The sequence below is a fragment of the Malaclemys terrapin genome, chromosome 5 (assembly GCF_027887155.1).
Source record: "Malaclemys terrapin pileata isolate rMalTer1 chromosome 5, rMalTer1.hap1, whole genome shotgun sequence".
Classification (NCBI taxonomy): Eukaryota; Metazoa; Chordata; order Testudines; family Emydidae; genus Malaclemys; species Malaclemys terrapin.
Window position 1 is genome coordinate 143,974,633 of NC_071509.1, and position 19,175 is coordinate 143,993,807.

At 51.2% G+C, this 19,175-nt stretch overlaps 1 protein-coding gene across 5 annotated transcripts in view; it reads right to left on the reverse strand.

The window, feature by feature from the left end:
* Positions 1 to 3,222: 3,222 nt before the first annotated feature.
* Positions 3,223 to 19,175, reverse strand: part of LOC128837698 (class I histocompatibility antigen, F10 alpha chain-like) — a 36,050-nt gene continuing 20,097 nt past the window's right edge. For 4 of the 5 annotated variants that reach the window (XM_054029048.1, XM_054029045.1, XM_054029046.1 and 1 more), the window contains 4 exons: positions 9,272 to 9,547; positions 6,949 to 7,224; positions 5,041 to 5,142; positions 3,223 to 4,619 (listed from right to left, as the gene is read on the reverse strand). In XM_054029048.1, the coding sequence (XP_053885023.1) occupies positions 4,540 to 4,619; positions 5,041 to 5,142; positions 6,949 to 7,224; positions 9,272 to 9,547 (734 nt within the window). In that variant the 3' untranslated portion in view covers positions 3,223 to 4,539. Of the gene's footprint in view, positions 4,766 to 5,040; positions 5,143 to 6,948; positions 7,225 to 9,271; positions 9,548 to 19,175 lie in introns of all 5 variants that reach the window. The other variant, XM_054029047.1, reaches the window with a different exon arrangement.

Genomic DNA, 19,175 nt, shown 5'->3' on the forward strand with positions numbered 1-19,175 from the left:
ACACAGGCAGAACCACACCCAGCTGCACAGAGAGGCAGAGATCCGCTCTCAGACAGCTCAGCTAAAGGGACTTGCCACAGCACCCAAGTGTCCACCCCTCCTAGGAGTTCAAACCCACAATTATACTAAATTTGCCTCTTCCCTCAGTGTGGAAGAGAATATGCACAAACTCCTTGCCCCCTCCAGGTAACGATTACTTACACTGGGTTTACTAGTAAACAAAAGTGATTTTATTAAGTATAAAGGTAGGATTTAAGAGGTCATATGAGATAACCTACTTTGTTCTGTATCAGAGGGGTAGCCGTGTTAGTCTGAATCTGTAAAAAGCAACAGAGGGTCCTGTGGCACCTTTGAGACTAACAGAAGTACTGGGAGCATAAGCTTTCGTGGGTCAGAACCTCACTTGCATCTGAAGAAGTGAGGTTCTGACCCACGAAAGCTTATGCTCCCAGTACTTCTGTTAGTCTCAAAGGTGCCACAGGACCCTCTGTTACTTTTTACTTTGTTCTGTCTGCTATTAAGCAAAATAAAATACCTGGGGGGAGGTTGTCATCACGTGTGGCCTCACCATAGCCTCACTGGGGATGGGGCTGCCCCTTGCCCAGCGTGGGGCAGGAGTGGGGACTGCAGGGTGGTGGCTGTGGGGGGAGGTAGGGTGTCACAAAATTCACCCAAGCCCCAGCTGCTCAGGTCTAGGAAGCCCCCCTCCCCAGTGGCATAGCCAGGTTCTAACATCGGGGGAGGGAACACAAAAAAAGGCACCACCCGACATATCAAATTACTAATCAGGTCGCAGGGTTCACAATGTTCTAACAAGAGATTATGCTATTACCATTCTTCAGTCAACTTGCACACTACTATTTTGAATTAGTGATAATTCACAGAGAGAGAGAAAGAAGAAAGCTGAATTTAGAGAACAATTATTAACCAGATTCCTGGTTATTCACCAGCCACTTTACTCCAGTCCATAGCACAAAGCCCCATAAACCCAGTAGAATCTGGCCAAGAGACTATTCACCTCAAATTGGCATCTGCTACACTCCCCTTCCCCCCACCCCCCCATTCCCAGGCTGCGCTGCCACCCCTTCCCCTCCTGGCAGAGCCCACCCCAGCTTGGGAGCCTCCTCCTCCTCATCCCCAGGGAGCCGGGCAACCAGCCAACGCTGCAGCCCCAGAGCTAGCGAGCTGGGCTGGGGATGCAGGGGGGCAGTGCGGAGCCCAGAGCCAGCCGGCAGCCACACGCAAAACCCGGCTCTAGACTCCGAGTCCAGAGCCCAGTGCTGGCTGCCTGGAAACTGGAAAGGTGCCGCTTTTGGAAAATGTGCACAGAGGGGAGCGGCCACTCCCCACAGCTATGCTACTGGGCCAGAGGGGGACGCTCCGGGGCGGGGACGAGGGGTGGCGGCAGGGGCCGGTGCCTGCTCCAGGCAGGGCAAGGGGAGAAACCCAGCTCCAGATATTGGTGGAGCACAGCCCCCAGCCTTGAATATTCCTGGTGCTCAGGCACCAGGAGCCCATATAACCTGCCGCCCCTGTATTCATAAGCATATTTCCATATGGAGTGCAACATCACAGTGAATGTACCATAACTGTGTATTTTCAGGTGTTCAGAAGTTTGAATTTGCTGAACTTGGTGTTCTGGAAGGACATGCGATATTGCCAGGCAACCAGATCTCTGTGGTAATGAAGTGTTTTTTTGTTAACGTATTTCCTAGGGTATTTAAAAAAAAAAAAACAAATGGAAGGAGAAATGTTGTTGGTAAGAGTTAGTAGAGTCGCAAAGAGACTGACACCTATCACTTTAAGTGCCTAAGCCCAAGAATCAGATCCCACTGGGATACACAAACTCCCACTCGGCTGCCTCTGAACCCTGTAGGTGCATATACTTGCTCAGAGCCCAACTTTCCACCCTAAAAGTTCCATAGGTGCCTATGATTCTGCCTCCAGGCAGGCACTGCAGCCCCACACCGGGCTTCTGGGTGGCTGTCTCCTGCCCCGACCTGTTGCAATGCACAAAGCAGGGGAGGATAGGTGCAGCAGAACCTACCTTGCCTGTGGGACCTCATCTGATAGTGCTACCCTGGCACTCATCCCCACTCAGCACAGGAGGGCTGACTGTAGGCCACTGATAGATGTTGGGGCACTCAGCACTTGCATTAAAAGCAGCCGGGGGCCAAAGGGCAGCACAAAGGGAGGGGCAGAAAAAAAAAAAAAAAAAAGATCCTTCCAGTGAGCAGATGGACTATCCAACTGTCGGGATATTTGATCGGGGTGGGCATGGGTTAGTGGTGCAGGGGGGTAGGTAGTCATTCAACTAAAGGGTGCCAGGTGAAGATGAGAATAAAACAAACAGATTTGGCTAAGCTGAAAAGTGCAAATTGTGGAACATGCACATGAAACCCTCTTTTGGGAACGACACCTTCACTTTCCACTAGAGGTTCACAACATCTGTGTAAAATGACAAGAGAAATTTCCCTGAGCTGATGTCTCTAAAGCATCTTCTAAAATCATCAATACATTTATTATGATCTTACTGTAATATCTATGCTGCAAGTAATTACTCAATCCTTTTTTAGGTAAAACTGTAGAAAATGATGTCATAATCTTATTTCACTTTAACTTGGGGGGCACAATTGGGGTTACATATTTTAAAAACAGCTCCACAGGTGACCCTGGCAACTACAGGCCAGTGAGCCTCACTTCAGTACCGGGCAAATTGGTTGAAACTATCGTAAAGATCAAAATTGTCAGACACATAGATGAACATAATTTGTTGGGAAATAGTCGACATGGTTTTTGTAAAGGGAAATCATGCTTCACCAATCTATTAGAATTCTTTGAGCACACGAAGCAGGGGGATACAGTGGATATAGTGTATTTAGATTTTCAGAAAGCCTTTGACAAAGTCCCTCACCAAAGGCTCTTAAGCAAAGTAAGCTGTCATGGGATAAGAGGGAAGGTCCTCTCATGGATTGGTAACTGGTTAAAAGTTAGGAAACAAAGCATAGGAATAAATGGCCAGTTTTCAGAATGGAGAGAGGAAAATAGTTGTGCCCCCCAAGGATCTGTACTGGGACCAGTCCTATTCAACATATTCATAAATGATCTGGAAAAAGGGGTAAACAGTGAGGTGGCAAAATTTGCAGATGATACAAAACTACTCAAGATAGTTAAGTCCCAGGCAGACTGTGAAGACCTACAAAAGGATCTCACAAAACTGGGTGACTGGGCAACAAAATGGCAGATGAAATTTAATGTTGATAAATGCAAAGTAATGCACATTGGAAAGCATAATCCCAACTATACATATCAAATGATGGGGTTGAAATTAGCTGTTACCACTCAAGAAAGAGATCTCAGAGTCATTGTGGATAGTTCTCTGAAAACATCCACTCAATGTGCAGCGCAGTCAAAAAAGCAAACAGAATGCTGGGAATAATTTAAAAAGGGATAGATAATAGGACAGAAAATATCATCTTGCCTCTATATAAATCCATGGTATGCCCACACCTTGAATACTGTGCAGATGTGGTCGCCCCATCTCAAAAAAGATATATTGGCAGGACTGTCCCTACCATTTCTGGTGCCCTACACAGCCCGAGTACATGCCCCCCCTCTGCGTGGGTGGGAGGGCTGCGAGGCCATGGGGGCAGGAGCAGGGCAGGGAGGGTGGGAGGCTCACTTAAGAAAGGGGGTCAGGCGGGAGGCTGCGAATGGTGTGGTTCTGGGCAACTGCCCCAGGCCCTAGGGCTTTGTCAAGCTGGGCCTTAAAAATATCTAAGGATGAAGATTCCACCACCTCCTTAGGTAACCCATTCCAGTGCTTCACCACCCTCCTAGTGAAATAGTGTTTCCTAATTTCCAACCTAGACCTCCCCCACTGCAACTTGAGACCATTACTCCTTGTTCTGTCATCTGCCACCACTCATCTTCCTTCAGAGAAAGGAGAATGTGTGTGGGAAGGGTTGGGGAGGGTTAGGAGAATAAACACCTGGAAGAAGAAATAAGAGATTTATTTCCAAATAGGGACTTGTCACTTGCTGCTTCAGTGATTGCTAAAATGTAGTGACGTCACCTACCTAGGTAAGTAGAAAATAAACATTAATGAGAGACTGAGACTAGTTCACTTCGTTTCCTTCTTTGGACTTAGTGCCACTTAGCAGGTAATAGCCTGTGGCATTTGCACGTCTCTGCTCTTTTGACTGATGTCTGGCTCCTTTGCCTTGCTCAGCTGTGAGACTCCTCCTGCTGCTCAGGGGTGCTGGAACGGGGGCGAGGGAAGGCAGGTCACTTTTAAAAGAGTGGGGGCTTTTTGAAAACTTGCCTCTCCCCCCAACAGAAGTTGGTCCAATAAAAGATAGATTAGCTCACGCACCTTCATGAGTGGTGGGTATAATAGGCCAGGAGCGACCACGTTAGCTCTCTGAAAGGACAAAGTCATATAGAACTCACACATTCCTATCTGAAACAAGGAATGATTGAAATCACAATTACTGGATTCCTCTGGATGAAATGTACTGTGTAAATACTGATAGTTGTTCAGGGATGGCCACTTGAAAAGAGGCGATGAGTCTCTTGTAACTTACCCTGAGCTACAGTGTAACCGTCTCCCTTCTTCCCTGCAGAGAAAAGGCAAATTTCAGTGAATGCAGCTCCCAAGGTAGGAACCAACTCCGATCTGTGTCCACAGCTCAGAAACAGGGCCCCTGGCCCAGCACAGTCCCCTGGCGCTCAGTAATGGACTCAAGTTCCCCGGCGCTCATCACTGGCAGGAGAGAAAGACACAATGAGACAGAGTTTCCAAAGAACTCAGCCCACTGGGTGCTGAGCTCTTTGGAAAAAATCTAGCCTCATATAAACGTAACCTGTATCCAGTTTCTGGGTCTGGCCCTCCAGCACCTCCCATGGGGTGTCACTAGCTCAGTCCCGCAGTGGGGGAGTTACACCATACTGACACTGGCTCCTGTATTGCTGTTGTCCTTAGCGGTATGTGCAGGGCCCAGCAAGTCCAGGGAATCCCACCCATCCCAGGCTCTTTACCTGGGCATTTCTTTTTCCAAACGACTACTCCGATTATAACACCAATCAGGACAACTGCAGTGATAACTCCAGCCACAATGGGAATCAGATTGTTATTTGGTGCTGAAATGAAATGGAGAGAATGATCAATGGGGAAAAAATCCCCCTCCCCCCCGCACTTAAACCCTCTTTCATCCCACTGCACGGATCAATCAGTCGGCTCCCCAGATAAGGGCTGAGTCTTGCAACCCTCCACCCCTTCCAATGAGCTCCATGCACGGCATTGCACCCCACCATAGAAAGTCCTGAACACAGCCTCTACCACTTCAGTGTCTATCAGGAATGGTCTAGACAGTATTTGGTCCTGCCATGAGGTCTCTCGAGGTCCCTTCCAGCCTAGAATCTATGAATTCATAATAAATATGTAGCACTTAAAATAGAAGACTTTTATAACATTAATCAATCGTCATACACCTCTGTGTGGGGGAGGATGGATGTCAGTATCATCCCTAAATTGAAGGGGAAGGTGAGTCAGTGCAAGAGCCAAGGACAGAACCCAGGAGTCCTGGCTCCCAGCCCCTAACCCCCCTTGACCACGCTGACTTTCATGACTAATGGAACACAATCCCATTGTGGGAGTCTGGTGACAAACTGGAAACTGACCTCAAAGCTCTGGATTTCCCAGCCATGAATGGAGTTACAGACACAATGCATGTTTTTTGAGGGGGCAGGAAGTGAAGAGGGGACGATAGAGATATTTTAATACTGTTCTTGGTTTATATAAACCTGTTAAACCCCGAGTTCTCTATACGCATTAGTGAAACTGAATCATCTTATCCTGTTGTCTGAAAGAGGCACATAATACAGCAAAAAGAAAAATATTTCTAAGAGAATAAGGAAATGTGGTTTATGAGACAAAAGTTGGCAGGGGACGTGGTAGCAACATTATGATGTGAAACTATCTTTTGACTAGATTTCCAGTGCAGGCTGCCCTTTTAGAAATTGTTTGCACTTCCAAATGCTGCATTTTTCCACATCCCAATTAACCAAGCAAAAAGATGGGTGGAAGGCAGCTCCATGTGTAAAAAATTCTTCCTTGACTTTCTTGTGCTAGGGGCATAGGAGACTCTCCCCACTGATGCAGGGCTCCAATCTGCCTCCTCGCTCCATTCCAAGGCCATACCCTCTCTTCCAGCATCTCTGCACACAGAAACAAGCTGCTCCCAACATTAAACATCTCTCTCTGGCCACATGGACAAGAATGAAGGACCCATAGAGCCATATTTCTGAGAACCTGCTGGATCATATGACTGGAAGGGACCTCGAGAGGTCATCTAGTCCCGTCCCTTGCACTCATGGCAGGACCACGAGTGCATGAAGTTGAGACCGGGCTGAAAGCTGAAGCAAGACCAATTCTGTCTGGAAATAAGGGGCAGATTTGAGCTTTCCCTCGGATGTGATAAATTCTTCATTTCTTGGAGACTTTACATCTGGAATGGGCATCTTTTTCTGAAGGGTCAGATCTACTTTGCCCACAGATGACCAGACTGGATGCTGGGGTCTCTGATGTGATTCCCCCCTGCCCTGGGCTATGCAGGAGCTCAGATCAGATGATTAGAATGGTCCCTTCAGGCCTTAATGCCTCATTGTTAATCTTCTCCCTTCAGAGACAGCGTATTGCTGAGATGTATCCAACAGCCCCAGAGGCAGAAAACTGGAGAGCAAGACATGAGCCCCAGGCACTGCAGGCCCCAACTCTAGCACAAGAACTTGACTGCAGAGGGACAGGGTCAAAGAGGACAGGGCCTCACAGACCCTCAGGAAATTCCAGCTTCAGCCTATTAATCAGAATGAGAATTTTTCAGGGGTTGAGTTTAATGGATTCCCCCTCTCCCACTAGGAAAACAGACAAACACACAAACTCCTTACCCCAGGAGACAGAGAGTGGCTCTAACAGGCTTTCATGCTCCACGTGACATGAATAATGGGCGTTGATCTTGGGATCAATCTCCATTGTCAACCAGGTCTGGTAGGTCCCATCCCCACTGGGTAGGATGCCTTCAGAGTAGGTCTCTTGCTGTCTGCTCTCCCCATTTTTCAGCCAGGTCACGGTGATGTCCCGGGGGTAGAACCCACTGACCTTACAAGAGAGGGTGCTGAGGCCATCATGAGATGACCTGTAACTCACTCTAGCAGTTGGGCCCACTGGGAAAAAGATGAAATTGAAGTTAGCTGTTTTCAAGCTCTAATCCAGGCAGTCTTTGCTGGAGTTTTGCAGCATGAAATTCTGAGACCCCAGCAGTGGGAGAGGATGAGAGTCCATGAGACGGAATCCCTCTGATGAGAGAGAACCACCATGTTAGAGGATTTCTGTGCCAAATTCACAGCATCAGCAATGGTGAACCCCAAATCCAGGTCCCTGACCAGATTCTATGAGTGTGGTAACCAGAAGCTTCTGCTCCCAGCCACAGTGACACAAGTACCTTGAAAGGCTTCACTAAGCTCCAGATACAGGTGTCAATCATTTCCTACGTTTGTGCCCATCTCCTCTCAGTCCCTGGATTTGAAAGAGAGAAGAATCTTGCCCTGGCCAGGGAGCAAAAAATGAACTAGATAAACTGACCAATTAGAAATGGAAAGAACCATTAAACAAAAAAATGACACATGGCTGTAAACTGGCCCTCAAACTAGCTAATATTAATTGGCTAATTTCTTGTAGGTTGTTAACAACAATATTTACCCAATATTATGGATTTCAAAAGGATTTACACATGTGGAAAAATCAGTTTCCCAGCCTCTTGGCACTGAAATACACATTACACTGCTGTGTATAGCTTTTTCTTGTTGGCATTTGTAAAGATGGCCAAGAACAAGATCATGTTCTGCTGAGGTTTGTGAGAGAAATAAGCAACTAGTACACCTCTACCTCGATATAACGCTGTCCTCGGGAGCCAAAAAAATCTTCCCACATTATAGGTGAAACCGTGTTATTTCGGACTTGCTTTGATCCACCGGAGTGCGCCGCCTCCCCCCCCGGAGCGCTGCTTTACCGTGTTATATTCGAATTCGCATTGTATCAGGGTAGAGATGTATAACTGTTGCAAAAAACTGGGTACAAAATTAAAGTAACCTTGAACAGCAAGAGCAAACAGTTTGGGAAGGGAAAGATTAGGGTGTGTAATGATGCTAACTAATTTGGGAAATTGGTAACAGACAAGGTACATACATGGGAAATAGTGAGTTAACATTTTGAAGCAGATTATGCTGCAACTAATCAGTTCTGAATCAGTATGGTAAAGCATTTAACCTCTTCCCTTCTATGTTTGTGCTGATTAATCTTTAACTAAAAAGCTTTGGTAATAAATGTGACTGAGTGATTATCTGATGTCTTATTGATAAAAGAATCAAGTAATAAGTATGAAAGTGTTGCAGCAAAGGTAGGTCTTGAGGGGGGAAAACTTTGAGGACAAGGGTAACATTCTTCCAGGTTAGTATGGCGAGAGCAATTCCACATGTAGGGGATGGCATGGAAGGAAGCACATAAATGACTGTGGAAGAAGTTTGGACAAAGAGGCAACAATAACAAAGCTACTGTCATTGGCGAAACACAGGGGATGGGGGTAAGACACTAAATATGATGGTATAGCGACAAAGAGTCCTGTGGCACCTGTGGCACCTTATAGACTAACAGACGTGTTGGAGCATGAGCTTTTGTGGGTGAATACCCACTTCGTCAGACCCATGGGTATTCACCCACGAAAGCTTATGGTCCAATACTTCTGTTAGTCTATAAGGTGCCACAGGACTCTTTGTCGCTTTTTACAGATCCAGACTAACACGGCTACCCCCCTGATATATGATGGTATAGACGGTGAATGAGGAAGAATTACATGGTGAATGAAGCTGGTGTCCATAGAAGTGGTGGCACTTCCTTAATTAAACAAAGTGCTCTAAAATGCACATGCACAGGCAGATTGCCTTGATAATTACTGTGTTACATCAGGGGAAGAGATAGAATTTGTGCTGTAAATTTGGGCTCATTAGGTCAGCTTCTCTACAGTGAGCTGCTTTTAACATTTTCAATTTCTTATCTTTTTTCCCCAGCAGAGCTAGGGAGGGGAGAGGGGTTGTTTCCCCACCCATCCCTGGTGTAAGGTTAGCTGAACTCCCTACTCCATTTTGGAACTGGGGCTGGGAAATAGAGATGTAACTTGTAGTGACTTCCTAGGTGGGGCTTGTCCCCCAGCCTTACCTTTCCTCTGTAGAGTCTCCTTCCCATACTCTAGAGAACTCCTTAGCCAGGAAATACATTCCTCTTCCAGGTAGTGTTTCCACCACTGGTTGTCAAATACTTCAGCATCCCATCTCCTCTTGGTGATCTGAGCCCCAATATCTGCTGCTACCCAAGTCATGGTCTCCTTATCGAAGGTAAGAAAGTCTCGTCCGTCATAGGAATCCTGGTAAAACCCCCAAGTGGTGTTGCCTTCCCGGAGATCACAGCCGATTATCATTTGGATAATGTGAAACCCTGAAAGACAGCTGAGGGTCAGCAGCAGCCTCTCTCTGAAAATCTCACCAAGACCCCACTGCAGATAGCCCAGTAGTTCTTCTCCTTGCTACTGGACCCTCCCTCCCCTGAGAAATGGGGTTCCCACTTATGCTGTTGGGTCCTACACCCTCCCAGCTCCTTTCAGGAGGGAACCCAAACCCACAGGGGGCGCCCTCTTCATCCGTTGGGTCTTGTACACTAAAGACCCCCCGCTGCATAGAGCTCACAACCTTCAAGGAGTACCTCACTGCTGCTTGTTCTTGTATGCTCCCTGCAGGGCGTGCAGGGAGGCACGACCCCAAAGGGAGTACTCCAGATATTGCAGGGGTCTATCCCCTCCAGCTCTCTTCTGCTGTCTGAGGATCCCCCCCAGTTCTGATAGTCAGGGTCATTTTAGGAAAGAGAGGGAGTGCAGGGTGTCTGTATCCCACTCTCTCCTGTTCTGGTTGTATTAATTTTGCAGGTCCACAGGGTCACTTGGTCCCCCACTTCCTCCATTCACAGTACCCCCATGTCCCTGTGGGGAGGGGGTACAGGTCTGTCCCCCACACTAACCGCTGCTCTGATTTAATGACCTCACAGAATCCCCAGGTCACTCTGTTTCCCCGCCCCATCTTCCCCGTGCTCCCAACTCAATCTAGGAATGGCAACAAACCAACTTCGGATGCTTGGCCTCTTTTTCATGTGGCCACTGTCTCAAGGTTCCCTGTAAGGATGAGAACATTGACGGCCTTTAGTTCAGCTGGCCACCATTTTCCTACAGCCAGGCTAATCTTCACAACAACAGCCACCATCTCGCACACAACCAAGACCAGGCTTAGTTTATACAGCCACCCCTGGGCTGAGAAGAGGCAGGGAGGTAGACGGGGGGGGGGGGGGGGGAGACACTGAGATGGGGACAGTAAGGAGAATTTAGGGGACAAAGAGGGAACGGATCAAATCCCTAGCCTGGCAAACAGGGCAGAATGTGGGGGTACAAAAATAATCCACACACGGTCCCAAATATTTTCACCCTTCCCCGTGCCTGCATTAGATACATTGAGGTAAACGCCTAGATTTTCAGCAATGCCTCTGCATATCAGACACCCAAAAAACACTAATTACTATCCCTCAGTGATACCCCTCAGGCCAGCTCTAGTGCCCTCTAGTGCAGCACTCATGTCGTGGTGCCAGGGGACCAGTTGACCCCGCACCTTCTCAGTTCCTTCTCGCCAGCAACTCCAACAGAGGGGTAGGATGGTGGCTCATAGAATCGACATGTGCAACACATCTCAAAGAACAACAGTTACAGAAACTTTAGTAAAGGACAGTTATCTGTTGGCAGCCGGTTTCAAGCAGAGTGCCCCAAGGGTCGGTCCTGGGGCCGGTTTTGTTCAATATCTTCATTAATGATCTGGAGGATGGCGTGGACTCCACTCTCAGCAAGTTTGCAGATGACACTAAACTGGGAGGAGTGGTAGATACGCTGGAGGGTAGAGATAAGATACAGAAGGACCTAGACAAATTAAGAGGATTGGGCCAAAAGAAACCTGATGAGGTTCAACAAGGACAAGTGCAGAATCCTGCACTTAGGATGGAAGAATCCCATGCACTGTTACAGACTAGGGACCGAATGGCTAGGAAGCAGTTCTGTAGAAAAGGACCTAGGGGTTACAGTGGACGAGAAGCTGGATATAAGTCAACAGTGTGCCCTTGTTGCCAAGAAGGCTAATGGCATTTTGGGCTGTATAAGTAGGAGCATTGCCAGCAGATAGAGGGACATGATCATTCCCCTCTATTCAACATTGGTGAGGCCTCATCTGGAGTACTGTGTCCAGTTTTGGACCCCACACTACAAGAAGGATGTGGAAAAATTGGAAAGAGTCCAGCGGAGGGCAACAAAAATGATTAGGGGGCTAGAGCACATGACTTATGAGGAGAGGGTGAGGGAACTGGGATTGGTTAGTCTGCAGAAGAGAAGAATGAGGGGGGATTTGTTAGTCTGTTCTCAGTGGTACTTGATGACAGAACAAGGAGTAATGGTCTCAAGTTGCAGTTGGGGAGGTTTAGGTTGGATATTAGGAAAAACTTTTTCACTAGGAGGGTGGTGAAGCACTGGAATGGGTTACCTAGGGAGGTGGTGGAATCTCCTTCCTTAGGGGTTTTTAAGGTCAGGCTTGACAAAGCCCTGGCTGGGATGATTTAGTGGGGAATTGGTCCTGCTTTGAGCAGGGGGTTGGACTAGAAGACCTTCTAAGGTCCCTTCCAACCCGGATATTCTATGATTCTATGGTTCCGTAACTGGTGTTCTTCGAGATGTGTTGCTCATGTCTATTCCACAGTAGGTGTGCGTGCTCACCACGTGCACCGGTGCCAGAAGTTTTTCCCTCAGCAGTATCCGTAGGGGGAGCGCCACTGCGACCCCTGGAGTGGTGCCGCTATAGCGCACTATAAAGGGAGCCGCACGCTCCCCCCACCCTAAGTTCCTTCTTGCTGGACCAACTCCGACAGAGGGGAAGGAGGGCGAGATGTGGAATAGACATGAGCAACACATCTCGAAGAATGCCAGTTACGGAACAGGTAACTGTCTTTTCTTCTTCGAGTGATTGCTCATGTGTATTCCACAGTAGGTGACTGCAAGCTCTGTCTGATGGAGGTGGGTAGGAGTTCACAGATTCCCTGGCTGAAGCACAGCTCTACCGAAACCAGCATCATCCCTGGCATGGGAGAAAATGGCATAATGCGACGTGAACATGTGTACTGAGGACCAGATAGCGGCTCTATAGATGTCCTGGATAGGGACAAGGGCCACAAAGGCTGCCGATGAGTTGTGGCTGATCAATGGCTAGATGCGGAGAAGAGAAGGTGTTCGGAAGGGGTCAGGCGTGTCCTCCTCGAAAGTAGAAAGCCATCCACATGCTGAGCCTACCTGGCGATGAGGCCGCCGATGAGGCCTGAGCCCTTGTTGAGTGAGCCCTTACGATAGGTGGTGCGGGAACCCCTGCTAGGTCGTAGCATGTGTGGATGCACGACGTGATCCACCGGGAAAGCCTCTGGGTGGAGATCGGTTGACCTGTCATGTGCTCGGCTGAAGCAACAAAGAGTTGCAAAGACCTACGGAACGGCTTAGTCCGATCCAGATAAAAAGCCAGTGCTCTGCGTACATCGAGCATATAGAAGTGACATTCCTCGTTAGAGTCATGAGGTTTGGGATAGAGGATAGGCAGGAAGATGTCCTGGCCCATGTGAAAAGCGGAGACCACCTCAGGGAGGAATGTAGGGTGTTGGCGGAGCTGTATCTTGTCCTTGTGAAAGACTGTGTGTGTGTGGGGGGGCGTTTCGCAGGTCAGGGCCCTGAGCTCTGAGACCCACCGGCCTGATGTGATGGCCATGAGGAAAGCTACCTTCCATGAAAGGTGAGACCATGAGCATGCAGCCAGGGATTCGAACAGGGGCCACATGAGGCAGGATAACACCAAATTTAGATCCCACTGAGGGACAGGGGTTCTAGCATAGGGGAAGGACCCGTCTAACCCTTTAAGGAAACACCCGGTCATGGAATGGGAGAAGACCAAGCAGGCCTGGACCGGCAGATGGAACGCCGAAATAGCAGCCAGGTGCACCCTGACAGAGGAAGGGGCCAGGCCTTGAGTTCTAAGGTGAAGAAGGTACACGAGGATAAGTTGGAGTGGGGCAGACATCGGGGGAAGTACCCCGCTCGCCCGCCCACCTGGAGAACCTGGGCCACTTCGCCAGGTAGGCTCAGCATGTGGATGGCTTTCTACTTTCGAGGAGGACACGCCTGACCCCTTCCAAACACCTTCTCTTCTCCGCATCTAGCCATTGATCAGCCACACTGTCAAATGGAGGGTGGCCAGATTGGGGCGCAGGAGACGGCCCTGGTCCTGGGAGACTAGGTCCGGGTGGAGCGGCAACGGAGGGGCCACGAGCAAGCCCAGGAGGGTCCCGTACCAATGTTCTCAGGACCAGGCTGGGGCAATCAGGAGGATGTGCGCCTCGTCCATTTTCACTTTCTCCAGGACCTTGCCAATGAGGGGAAACGGGGGAAAGGCGCAGAGGAGTTGATCCGACCATGACAGGAGGAAGGCATCTGAGATCGCGTTCCTCCCTACCCCCCCTCTGGAACAGAACCTGTGGCGATGGCGGTTCTGTCGGGTCGCAAACAGGTCTACTTGGGGAGAGCCCCACACTCGGAAGAGCCAGTGAGTGACCTCCGAGTGGAGCAACCATTCGTGTTGGGAGGAGAAAACCCTGCTCAAGCGATCGGCCTGTGTGTTGTTGAAGCCTTCAGGGAGATGTCGTGGGCTATACAGAACTCCCAGAGGCAGAGGGCTTCCAGGCAGAGGGCCAAAGACCTCGTCCCACCTTGCCTGTTGATGTAAAACATTGCGGCGGTGTTGTCCGTGACCACCTTGCGCAGCTGTGAGCTGAATGCCCCGCAGGCTAAGCGTATCGCCCTGAGTTCCCTGATGTTTATGTGAAGGGACAGCTCCACGGCTGACCACATCCCTTGGGTCTGCGAGTTCCCTACGTGGGCCCCCCAGCCCAGGTCCGATGCACTGGACACTAGGTCTAGTGACGGGGTCGGGTCCCGGAAGGGAACTCCCTGGAGCATATTGGCCGGGCAGGACCATCATTGTAGCATGGCGATCACCCGCGCCGGTACTGAGAGGACCTTGTCCAGTTTGTCCCGGGCCTGGGAGAACTCTGAGGCCAACCAGAGTTGGAGGGGCCTCACTCAAATCCTGGCGTGGCGGACCATATATGTGCACGCTGCCATGTGGCCCAGGAGCTGCAGGCATGCCCTGGCCGTGGTGACGGGGAACTCCGTGACCGAGGCTATAAGCCCCTTCAGGGTCTGGAACCTGTCCAGGGGAAGGGAGGCCGTGGCCTTGGAGGCATCCAGGAGAGCGCCTATGGATTCTATGCACTGCACCGGAACCAATGTCGACTTGGCCTCATTCCCTAGCAGGCCTAGGCTGGTACACGTAGCCAAGAGCAGGTCCACGTGGTTCTGTACCTGGGGCCGCGAACTGCCCTTGAGCAGCCAGTCATCGAGGTAGGGGAATATCTGTACCCCTCGGCGACTGAGGTAGGCCACCACCACTGCCATACACTTTGTAAATACCCTGGGCGTGGTGGACAGGCCGAACAGGAGGACCGTAAATTGGTAGTGGTCCTGTCCTACTAGGAAACGGAGGAAGCGTCTGTGCCCCTTGAATATGTGGAAATGGAAGTATGTGTCCTGAAGGTCCAGGGCTGCATACCAATCGCCAGGGTCCAGAGTGGGTATGATACATGCCAGAGAGACCATGTGGAACCGGCATTTTGCCATGAACCGATTGAGGTCTCACAGATCCAGGATGGGCCTGAGCCCCCCTTTTGCCTTGGGGATCTGGAAGTAACGGGAGTAAAACCCTTTCCCCCGGAACTCCCACTGAACCTTCTCCACAACTCCCAAGCTGAGGAGCTGACCCACTTCCTGCTGTAGCAGGGGTAAATGCGACGGATCCCCCTTGCCGTCCGAGGGAGGGGGGTGGGAGGGCAGGGGTGAGACAAATTGTAGTGTGTAACCCTGGGAAATGGTGTTGAGCACCCATTGGTCCAATGTTATTCAGGACCATTCCATAAGGAACGCACACAAGCGGCTGCTGAAGGTAAACTTCATTGGTCAGAGGGTCCTCTCGGGGGTACCGTCCTGCAACCAGTCAAAACCACCTCTTGCCCTGCTGCTTGCCCCTGGAGGGCCCAGGCTACGGGGCAAAGTGAGACTGCCTCTGAGGTCGCTTCTTTTGGGTCTTGGACCTCTTGTAGGTGGGCTCAACTCTCGGCTGGGGCGCAGGAATGGAGGCTTGTGTCTTAGGCTTTTCCTTGGGCAGGACATAGAGCCCGAGGGTTTGTAGGGTAGTACGTGAGTCCTTCATGCCATGGAGCCTCACATCTGTTTGTTCTGCGAACGGGTCCTTGCTGTCAAAGGCAAGATCCTGCATCACAGACTGCGCCTCCGCGGAGAGCCCGGACAGCAGTAGCCACGATGCCCTGCACATGGACACGGCCTTTGCAGCGGCGGCGCCCTCCTCCACCAGTGCCTTAAAATCCTTCCTTTCGCGCTCCAGGAGGGAGGGCTTGTATTTCGGCAGTGACCCCCACAAGTTAAACTCATAACGACTGAGGAGGGCTTGGTGGTTGGCCACCCGGAGCTGGAAGTTGGCAGACGAATAAAGCTTCCTGCCAAACGAGTCCAGTCTTTTAGAGTCTTTATTTTTGGGTGTGGGTCCTGGTTGACCCTGTCTTTCCGTATGATTTACGGACTCCACCACTAGGGAGTTGGGGGCCGGGTAGATATAAAAGGTATTTGTGCCCTTTCATGGGTATGAAGTATTTGCGCTCTGCCTGGCGAAAAAGAAATGGGGGCGAGGGAGGCCAGCGTTCGCCAGAGGGCATTGGAGATGTTAGCCACCCCTTCGTGCAGTGGGAGGGCCACTCTGCCCAGTACCGAGGACGAGAGCATGTTAGACGGCGAGTCTGAGGGTCCCTCCATCTTCTCAGCTGGAGACTGGATGCTACTCGCTTTAGTAGCTCCTGATGAGCCCTGAAGGCCTCGTGAAGGGGGTGGGGCTGCAATGTTGTCATCCGGTGTGGGGGAGGGGGCCAGTACGGGGCTCCGCACGTCGGCTGGTGCCATGGGATCCACCCCTTGGTCGGACTCCTCGTGCGGTGCCGAGGACCCATGATCCGCCGATCTATCCCTCGGAAGTCTGGATAGTGTGGCTGAAGGAGCCTCCGATGCCCCCGCCACCGACCAAGGGCCTGGCTGGGCGTGTACGGGAAGCCAGGAGGTCCACTGGCACCACTGGCCTTGCCATGAGGGCCCGTGCCATTGACTCTGCTGCAGCACCGGCGGCACCAGCTGGTCGGGTTGGCCCAGCTGAGTCGTAGGGTGCCGCGTGGAGGTCGAGGTCGGGGTTACCAACGACCTATCGGTGCAGTGGGAGCGGTACGAGCGGTGGTACCAAGAGCGATGTCTGCCACGGGACCAGGACTCCGACGTCAACGAATGGTGCCGCCTCAAGCTGCTACTCCTTGAGACACTTCGATGCCTTGATGGAGCTGGCGGCCCCCGCTGGGAGCCGTGGGCACGGTGCCTCGAGGCGAGAGAGCTGGAGCGTGACCAGCAACAGCGCCCATGGCGGGAGCAGCTTTGGTAGCTCCGCCAAGAATGGGAGCATCTACGTCATCTGCGCCTGTCCTGCCGATACTCTGTACTCGGCGTGGAGGGGTGCCTGGAACTCCACTCCGACGGCACAGGACCAGACAACCTGTTAGGCGACGAAAGCAGGGCTGTCCGGGGGGCGAGGAGGGGGGCGGGAGAGGGAAGTGGGGCAATTTGCCCCAGGCCCCACAGGGGCCCCCAGGAGAGTTTTTCGGAGCCCCTGGAGTGGGGTCCTTCACTCGCTCTGGGGGCCCTGGAAAACTCTTGTGGGGCCCGGGCCCCCGGAGCTTCTTCCGCTACAGGTCTTCGGCAGTAATTCGGCAGTAATTCAGGGGGCCCCCTCCGCCAACAACCCCAGGCCCCCTGAATCCTCTGGGCGGCCCTGGACGAAAGCGGAGGCTGGAGGCTGTGTCCTGATAGGACACTGAGCAGCGAGTGGGCCTGAGAGCGATCCCCTGACCGGGATCTGCGGCGGGTCGGTGTCGGTTGGTGGGGGCCCAGCGGCAGCTTGCCCGTAGAGTGGGATCCAGGTGCCGGCAGTGCCCCAGGCACCTGCAGAGTCATAATGTTTTTGGCAGCCTGCAGAGCCTCCGGCATCGAAGGCATGCAGACGTCCGGAGAGGCCTGAGTCAACGCAACTGGGCTGCTCCGCTCAACCTGAGTCGGAGATCTGGAGCCTGGGGGAGGAACTGGGGCTGCCCGACGTAGGTCTAGCCTCACCCCTTGCTTTCTCTCGACGCCTCTGAGAGGACGGGGCCTTTCTCTGCTTCTTGGATGGGGAGCGGTGCCAGCCACCAGAAGGTGCTGGGAGATCGCTGCACACCGAAGATGACGTACCCAGTGCCGATTCCGCTCGGCACATCGGGGTTGAGGCCAGTGCCGACTCCATGAGAAGGGCCCGAAGTCTAATGTCTCCCTCTTTTTTAGTTCTGGGTTTAAAGGACCTGCAGATCTTACAGCAGTCGCTGATGTGAGATTCACCCAAGCAGCGGAGACAGTCAGGCATGCAGGTCACTTCTAGGCATCGAACGCCTGCAAGACTCGCACAATTTAAACCCTGCGGCCTGGGGCATGCCCCGGCCTGAAGACTAACTAACTAACTAACCTGAAACTTTATTGAACTAACAAAGGCAGGTACTACTAACAACGAAACGAGTTCTGGGATGAGCTGCAGCAAAGCTGGAGCAAGTAGTTCCGATGCACCGTCACTGGCGGCAAGAAGGAACTGAGGGTGGAGGGAGTGCGCGGCTCCCCTTATAGCGTGCTATACAGGTGCCACTCCAGGGGTCGCAGCAGTGCTCCCACTACGGGTACTGCTGAGGTGATGGCGTAGTTGGAAGAAAAAGTATGTACTGGTGCCCAGGTCACTGCTCTGCAAATGTCCTGGATTGGGCCTGGGCCACAAACATCCCTGAGGAAGCTTGTACTCTCATAAAATGGATCATCAGGAAGGCAGGTGGTGGGATACCTGCCTACTTGTACCACATGTGAATGCACAACATGATCCAGGATGAAATTATCTGAGCCTTTCATCCTATCAGCTACTGTCACAAAGAGTTGAGTGGATTTACGGATCGACTTAGTCCTTTCTATATAGAATACTAGGGCGCACCTAATATCCAGAGTGTGGAGACGCCATTCCTACCTATTCTTAAATGGATTTGGGAAGAAAATGGGCAGGAAAATACCTTGATTACTATGAACTGCAAGACTACCTTTGGGAGGAACCCCGGGTGGGGACGACGTTGTACCTTGTCCTTAAAGAACACTGTACAGGGGAGTCGCATCATATGCGGATTCAACTTACATGATTTTAACTATACACGCTCGGCAAAAAAAAGAAGAAAAATAACAATTTAAATATTGTACCTGTAGTGCGGGCAATTCAGCCCGACATTCCACTCAATGAGTGTTTGGCTATACGCGATTTTCGCCTTACGCATTGACTTCAGAACCTAATCCCCGCGTAAAGTGTGACTCCACTGTATACGGAGGTTTTGACATAAGAGCTCTAATCTCCAAGACCCTCCTGACTGAGGTAATTGCTACCAGAAAGGCGACCTTCCAGGAATGGTACAACAGAAGGCACAATGCTAGCTGCTCAAAGGGAGCCCCTATGAGCTTTGACAGGACCAGATTTAAGTCCCTCAGGGGGATGGGTTCCTGGATTTGCAGGTATAGCCTGTGACGGGTTGGATCACAGAGATCCCAGTGGGACTGTCACCTGATGTGCTGAGCCTGCCAGTTTTCCCTGCCAGCCTGGGACCTCCAGATCCCTGTTCTGCTTGAGCCAGACAGGCTAGCCTGCTCAACACAGACTCAGGGTCTGGGCCATATCCCCAAAGCTGCAAGCTTCACTGAAAATAGCTTAGCAAGTTATCTGTCTCCAGCACC